Raw genomic sequence first — 8,520 nt, forward strand, 5'->3', positions numbered from 1 at the left:
TATATATGATTTGAAGGATTTGCAGCCTGCTGCGTATAATACTAGAAATGTTTTTACAGGTGGACATTGAGATAAATGGAGAACCCAGGGAAATTCATATGAAACTTGGAGATTCTGGCGAAGCATTTTTTGTTGAAGAAGTTAGCTCAAATGGATCTCCGACAGACACCGAAATCCCACCGCATTTGGCCTGTTCACCTATACCCGATAATTGTTTCCCACCGCCGAAATTTAATCTGTTGTCAGATTTGCCTCAGGAGCAGAGAGAGAAGATTCTCATAGACTCAGTTCTTTCCATAGAGCGAGAGAAATGGGAGCAGATGTCCGCCTTGCCACCTGATCAACGGGAGAAGTTTCTGATTGAACAATTCTCTGATCTTCCCGCGGAACATCGTGAGAAATGGCTTCAGATTGCTTCATTGACTGTAGAAGAGCGAGATGAGATGTTCAAGGAAAGTTTCGGTACCATATCTCCAGAGCAGAAGCAGCAGATGATCAGGGAACAGTATTCCGCTTTGAAAACAGAGGACAAAGAGAGATTGTTTAAGGAGAATTTTCCTGAGCTTTCGATCGAACAGAGACAAAATTTCGAGAAAGCTTTATTGAGTGATTGGAAGGAGAAAGAGGAAAAATGGGAGGAGAAACACGATAAGAACGATGACGAAGAGATATTTGATATGGATGCTATCAGTAATGAGCAGCCGAAATCAATGATTTCTTGTCCGAAGTCTTTCGTGGCTGTTACTTCGTCCGAGAGAATTCGTAAGATAAGCGTGGTGAAAAATGATTTTAGGCCGATTACGGATGACCCTCAAAGCATTAATAAGGAAAAATCTAGTGACGAATCAAACTCTTCTTCGAGCAAGAAGAAGGAAGAGAATGTTGATGAGAATAAGAGTAACAATTCGACTAAGAGGAAACGTAAGAGGAAGAGTATTATGAAGAAGAAAGGCTCGCAGAGGAAAACAAGCAATGGCAATATCAGTCAGACAGAATTGAGTGAGACTGATGCAGTTTTTACCGAAGAGTCAATTAGCGAAACGGTAAGTGATATTATTTCAATGAGCATTGTATTTCTTATTGTTATATTTTAGCACACTTATTGATTGAAGATATTTAAGGGTCCTCCTCCAACGGCAGAGGAAGAAACTAATATCATTGCGGAATCAGCGACATCCTCTCAGGACGTAATTGAAAAACGACCTGAAACTGATTTCCACTTCTTTAGTGACTCAGAAGTTACTAAGTATGTAATTTATATTTTTTAATTAATTTATTTATTATTAATACATTAATATATGTGTATTATATTAGTATATGTATATATGTTATATGTTATATATGTTATATTATATTACATTAATATATGTATATTAGATGTATTTATTAATATACTATGTTCAAATGTACTATGTTCATATGTAATATGTTCAAAAGAAATAAGGACTCCAGACCATGTTCGCCTGTTCAATCGGATACAGAATTTGAAGTACGTAAAATTACGCAAGAGAGTAGTGAGAGAGAAGATGACAAGGGTCATCAGCAGAGTTGGAGATGGGGTGAATTGCCCAGTCCACCTCCAGAGCCGGCGCATATGTCGCATAGGAATTCGTTAAATTCTTTGGCAACTGCTAGTCAGCCAAATAGTTAGTACATGATTTCTATTTACAGTCAACATGTCAAACTACATATATACTGTTCATGATTAATATCTTATTGTACGGTTCTAAATGGAAAACGCTACTACTATCGATCGTTCATGTTTCGAGAAACTAATATGCCTGAGTCTGATACATACAATTATAACAAGTCAATGTAATGTCTTGTGAAAATTCTCAATCTTTTTTTTCACGAAAAGAAACTAACTCGAATGCTTCATCACTAACTGTTCACTAACCATTCGCTTTTTTAATGGCACAGAAGATGCACAACGATCTATGCTCAGTGGCATGTTCTCCTTTATGAAGAAGACTTCTCGCGTAAGACACAATCCGGAATCGGAAGGAATTTATCTTAGCGATCTTAATGCCGACGAACTGGATCCCGAAGTTGCGGCTTTGTACTTTCCCTCCTCACATCGAGGCCCAACAATGATTAAAGGTATATGGTAAACTAGCTTTTGCTTTTGCATGTTAAATGCATGATGCGTCGAAACTAACATGTCAGTAAATGCTCTTCTGATTATCGTATCATAGTCATTAAATAAAACGCATTTTTTAATTTTTTTTAAATTATTTTTTAGAAATCAATATTCTTGAAGTATTTAATATAAATATTTTCAATAATTTATAGGACTATCTTTTTGCTTTTTGAGAAAGAAAATAAAAGAATTGATTTTCAACTTTTTAGTATAACAAGTAAAGATAAATAACTAATAATTAATAAAGTTGTATGCTGTGTAAAGTTCAATTTTCATTGTTTACTCATTTGATTGTGTTTTATTTTGTGGTATTGTTCTTCTACATTTTACGTAAAAAAATATAATATATGTTTTATTATGTTAGATGGAAAAACGGTAGATGAAGAAGATACAGAATCAGGTAACGGACCGAGTTTACCTCAAAGCCCCAACAGTGTTGAGGGAGCTATCGGTGGACCAAAGTCTTTGGATAGCGACTTCGAGGAACCAAAGCATTCTATATTCGATAATAGCATAGAAATAAGTTTATCTCTATGCGGTGGTTTGGACAATGAAAATGGACCATCCAAGGAAGCTTTTAACGAAAATTTACTGCACTTTGAGGACGTTTGTACCGATCCAAAACTATATGAAAATCCGAATTTGGTCGTAAAAATCAACGGGAAATTCTACAATTGGACGACAGCTTGTCGGATAGTATTGACCTATGTTGTTTTCCAAAGACATTTACCGCAAAGTGTAATCGAAAATCTATATATGTCATTGCCGGTACATGAAGATAAGAAACGACAGAGCAGCGATAAGTCCGAGAGTCGTAGTGGATACAGTTCATGGTTCTCTTGGAGGCGTTCCACGCAACCTTCTAAAAAATCGCAGGATACTCAAAGTAAGATTTCTTAAACTTTTGATTTTAAAAACTTCTTATCTTACAAATAGTTATACTTATTTTGATAAAATATGACTTCTCTTTATTACAGACGACGAAATTGCTGTGCAAACACCAGATCAATCTGTAGAAGTTAAGACTGTGACAAACGATGAATTATCTTCGGCTAATAGGTAAATCGAAGCTCTCGAGTTTCTGTATTTTTTTATATTTTATTTTTTACATTCTTTAATTCTATTACATGTTTTTCAGGGAAAAGACTGAGCAAAACACAGATTCGTCAAGCTCAACAGAGATAATGGAAATAATATCTTGTACAAGATTGCCACCTGCATCGAATGAAACTACACTTACAAAGACTGAAAAAACACGTGAGGGAGAAGGCGAAGGATATAGTGGCGGTGAGGATTCTGACAGTAATCATAACGAACCAGCGGGTGTTAAGATACCTGTGGAAAGAAGACCATATTACGAGTCCACGGAAAAGTATCGTAAAACTCTGCGACTCTCGTCCGAACAGATAGTAAGTATTTTCATGTACTTTTCACAATTGCATAAAATATGAAAAAACGACTGAATTTTAATTTCTTTACAGGCTAGTCTTGATCTAAAGGACGGCGCTAACGAAGTAGTCTTTAGCGTAACCACTGCTTACCAGGGTACGAAACGTTGCAAATGCCATATCTACAAGTGGAAGTGGGACGATAAAATCGTTATTTCTGATATCGATGGCACCATTACGAAATCCGATGTGTTGGGTCACATCCTACCAATAGTAGGCAAGGATTGGGCTCAATCCGGGGTCGCTCAATTATTTACGAAGATAAAAAATAATGGCTACAAACTATTATATCTCTCAGCGAGAGCAATTGGCCAGGCTGGTGGAACTCGGGAATATCTGAGAAACTTGAGACAAGGGGATCTGACGCTGCCAGAAGGCCCGTTACTCTTGAATCCTACGAGTTTGATTCTGGCATTTCATCGCGAGGTGATAGAGAAGAAGCCAGAAGAATTCAAGATATCCTGTCTGAAAGATATTCAGGCGTTATTTCCTGAAGGATCTGAGCCATTTTACGCTGGATATGGAAATCGCATAAATGTATGAATAATAAATTCTATTTATCAATTAATTAATTGAAATGAGTGGTAAACTTTTTGTAAAAAATGTATTAATAAATGTACTATGTAGAAAACATTTTATACGTAGGATGTGTGGGCGTATCGAGCAGTAGGCATTCCTATAATGCGGATCTTTACTATAAACCATCGAGGAGAATTGAAGCACGAATTGACACAGACATTCCAATCTTCGTAAGTATTATGTCATATTATTATGTCGTTTATTAAACTAATATTTCTTTTCTGTGAAGAAATATATAATAGCAGAATAAAGATATTATATGTCTATTTCATTGTTGTACATGATAATAACTTAATCATTATTTTATTTTTTTATACTTTTAACGCATATAACATCTTGTGTTTTATAGCATTTCTTCTTATTAATGCAATTCTTTAAATGCTATACTTTGTATTAAGCTTATGGCACGCAATACATTTTTTCTTGCTGGATTGCTTGTGTTTTAAAAATTACTAGAACTGCACATAGAACGTAGAATTTCTAATAATTTCTAGTAATTTACTAAAATGCAAGCAATTCAACAGCAAAAAATGTCCTATGCCGTAAGTTAGTCTCGAGTAATGTAAGTGTCTAACTAATCTTAAAGTAGTATTATTTTCAGATGGGATATGCAACTAATAGTAGCTAATTATAATTTGTATATGGTACATTTAATATTATTGCTTGTCTTAATTAATTTTTGTGTTTAATACTTACTAATTTTTATGTTTAATACTTACTGACGGCTTTTATGCTCAAAATTATTTCTTTTAAATATACTAATGATTTAAAATTGTTAAACGGGATGTCACCTTTCCTACTAAACTGTGAAAGGATTTGAGCAAAAATGAAGTTATTGGTTGAAAAAAAATAGAAATACAAATTTTCAGAGGGTGTTGATAGGTCGGATATTTCTGTGATTACAGTTATGCGCGTCAGTGCAATATCGTCAATGACGTGTTCCCGCCACAACCTATGCCAAACGTCTACTGATAGCACAACCATAAATTTTAATAATATTGATTAAATTAATTATATTGAAGTATTATATATTAATATGCCAATAGCATATCCGGCATTAATGCATTGTTGAATTATGTTTGAGATATTGCCATACATAATTGCGCTACATTTTGTGATAATTGACATAGTACAAAATTAAAATATATTTTATATATGCTGTGAGTACACTGAGAACACACGAGTGATATAACAAACAATCAGGGAAACTCGTTTCCAATTATAAATATTTAAATTACATATGTTAAATGTAACCATAATTTGCTTATATTTTGGAACATATTTGGTTGTGCGCGACAACTTCTATCTTCTTATGATTTATAGGGTAAGCACTTGTTTTGTACACATGCTTTTTTATCATCGCTTGATATGCTTTTATTTCTAGCCATCCTAACATCTCGTCATTGGGGATATTTTGATACATTTTCCACTTGTTTCGGGCAATAATGAGGAAGAGATAGTATTAATATAATTTGTCACTCATAACTGTTTTCAGATATTATCGTGAATGTATAAGTGAAGGAAATGTTCATCGTGTCTATCAAATTCATTTTATTTTTTTATTTGCTTATCGCTCATAATTTTTCAACCAAGCACTTCACGATCGCTCTCGCATAAATTGATTCTGCATTCAAACATTAATGATATTAATTAATGATATTAATGATTCTTATAAAATAGTTATAACTTATAAACTGTATATAAATACGCTTTCATTATTTATATCAATTTTTTTTACAATTAATCATAACATTACGATTTTCATGTCCGTGTGGTTTTTCTACTCGCAATTTATTATATGCTTATTATATGTTTCTCAATCTAATCTAAATTTCTTGTGTTGTATGAACTTTATATTCTAATCCAACTTATTTAATGTGTATGTGTGTATACATATACACACATATTGCTACAATTTGTTTCATACATCAACAAATATATTAAAAAGATCGAGATTGATAAAATTCATTATATTTCTTTATTTCACGTGAATTCATTTTATATAAACGAGTATTATAATATAGATGGCAATTAAACATTCATTTTTCAGCCATACTGTTGGCACAAGGATATGAACTTGTTTTATTGTGTGCTTTGCAATTTTTGTTTATTCTCTGATTATAGATATTCGAACATGAGTTTCATCGTCGACCAAGTATTTCCAGCACGGCGAGAAGACGCAACTGATGAATTTAGTAATTTTGCGTACTGGCGAGATCCGATACCTGAAGTACCGAAACTCGAGGAGCTTTATACTCAAGCTATAATTACCTAAGAAACTGTCTTTGTTCTATAACCGTCATTTGCTTGGACTATGAACGATGATTATCATATTAACTAACTTTTATACTTTGTGCGTTGATCGTAGTGACTTTGACTGGTGTGATTGTCTAATGTAATACATCAGGAAAAGTTAATGTGAGCATTTAATGCTTTTTTTCATATTGGATTTGTTATTTAAATATTAAATAATTTGTGAAAAGATCTAGAAGAGAGATCGCTTATATACATAATATATAAAATTCTAATATTTAATTTTTATATATACATGTACACGTTTGTATCATTTATATATAAAAATAAGTTAATGAGATCAAGTTTTATTATATATATATGATCTCTCCTCGAACAGTAAATTTTATCAAGATACACGCCAAAACATTCCAGCTTCGTTATATTAAGAAATAACGAAAGTTCTTTGCGTTAAATGATACCAAATACATTCTACAGTCTCAATCGAATTTAATCACACTAGCCAATGTACACAACGTGCCTAGAAACTAGACACTATAGCTGCGTGCTTTATGGTGTAATGAACTGCGAGTATATATTGTATCACACACTTCAGGAGTCTGCAATCTGTTCTAAATGACATTTTTTTGTTAGAGTGAGCGTAGAATATACTCTTTGGGAATTGTTAATTAAGAGTTTCTTAATCTTTGTCATCTAGCGCGAATCGTTTATGTATTTGTGGCTCCTGCTAGAGAACTTCGCTTGTTGCTACACACGTACAAGTTTTATATGAGCATATAATTGTCCGCGTATGTCAATTTTCTACATTGAAATGCGTTGGAATTTCTCTTAGTCTCTAATCGATAATAAGATATTCTTTTAGGACGTAAGAGTAGGCGCATCAGCAGGCGGATAATTAAGTGTTTACCGCTTACGTTCCTTATTTTTAGATAGTTATAATTTCAGAGTTATAATTTATTTTTATATAAGATCTCGATTAAGTTAGCGTGCTGTGAAATTGCCATATCCTCAAAATGATATTATCATTTACATTGTGATATTCTGATCAAAGTAGAGATTATGAAATAGATAACGTGTATAAACGTGGATTTCTTTTGAAAATTTACGTTAAACTAGTATATATATAAAGTACGAATCTATATTCTGTAATTTGTACATGATCTAATTTTATTTAATTATTCTCTTCTCTCAATCATGGTCCTTTAATCAAATACATTCTATCAACTTTTGCTCTTTCATATGTTATAAAATATTTTTAACGTAGTAGAAATTAAGTTATCATTGTTTTAATTTAGTTAACATCACGTAAAACTAATGCTGACGGATTCACTACTTGTCCTTCTTGAGTCATACAATTGAAGTAACAAAAGTACAACTGTATCCAACCAAAGAGGATAGAGTTATATTCACAATAGATTATATCTTTATTGCGCGATAATGCATTCATTATAAGACAGTGAGACAGGAAAATTGCAGAACAAAGCACGAATAATTAAAAAAATATTTTGATTTAGACAAATATTAGGCACAGAATGACAGAGGAATTTATGACAAAAAATAATACCGTATATATTTTGTATTGTTAATTTAGAACAGACTTTAATTTATATGTAATATGTAATGTTACACTGTAAATTTATAATTGTTTAATATTATTTTGTAGTATTTATCTATTTTGTTAAAAGCATTATTCTTGGTACAAATATATTTAGACAAAGTTTGTTTATAATTTCTTTATTACTTTTTACAATTTGTTTATAAGTCATGGGATAATTATTCTTCGTAATAATAAAAAGAATTTTTCATTTTCTAATAAGCAAAACTAGGATTGAACAAACTGGAAATAATTATAAGACACATCTTTCTATTGAATGATCTAATTTTTACAAATGGGGATAATGCATAAAAATTATTACGGAATAATATTAAAAATTTATGTTGCACAAGATGACATATATCTATTAAGTTTTATGTGTTAGTAATAGTATCACATTACCTGTAAGATGATCTCATCGTAATGCAACCTGTTTTTAGTTTACTTAATTCTTTTAGCAGTATTAGCACATCTCTCAACTTCTATATATATATATATATAATATA

General features: G+C 32.1%; 1 protein-coding gene across 4 annotated transcripts in view; it reads left to right on the forward strand.

Moving 5' to 3' along the window:
- Positions 1-6,527, forward strand: part of LOC108694491 (phosphatidate phosphatase LPIN2) — a 21,635-nt gene extending 15,108 nt beyond the window's left edge. Inside the window, exons 3-13 of one of the 4 annotated variants that reach the window (XR_001932085.1) lie at positions 60-1,043; positions 1,113-1,246; positions 1,438-1,646; positions 1,921-2,100; positions 2,505-3,026; positions 3,118-3,199; positions 3,279-3,549; positions 3,622-4,125; positions 4,234-4,337; positions 5,073-5,491; positions 6,292-6,361. Coding sequence is in view for 3 of the 4 variants with exons in the window: in XM_018204041.1 (XP_018059530.1) it covers positions 60-1,043; positions 1,113-1,246; positions 1,438-1,646; positions 1,921-2,100; positions 2,505-3,026; positions 3,118-3,199; positions 3,279-3,549; positions 3,622-4,125; positions 4,234-4,337; positions 6,292-6,442 (3,141 nt within the window). In the remaining variant the exon portion in view is untranslated. Of the gene's footprint in view, positions 1-59; positions 1,044-1,112; positions 1,247-1,437; positions 1,647-1,920; positions 2,101-2,504; positions 3,027-3,117; positions 3,200-3,278; positions 3,550-3,621; positions 4,126-4,233; positions 4,338-5,072; positions 5,492-6,291 lie in introns of all 4 variants that reach the window. The other 3 variants (XM_018204041.1, XM_018204042.1, XM_018204043.1) reach the window with 3 other exon arrangements.
- The last annotated feature ends 1,993 nt before the right edge of the window (positions 6,528-8,520 follow it).

This window comes from Atta colombica, unplaced genomic scaffold, assembly GCF_001594045.1.
Source record: "Atta colombica isolate Treedump-2 unplaced genomic scaffold, Acol1.0 scaffold12, whole genome shotgun sequence".
In the NCBI taxonomy this organism is placed as follows: domain Eukaryota; kingdom Metazoa; phylum Arthropoda; class Insecta; order Hymenoptera; family Formicidae; genus Atta; species Atta colombica.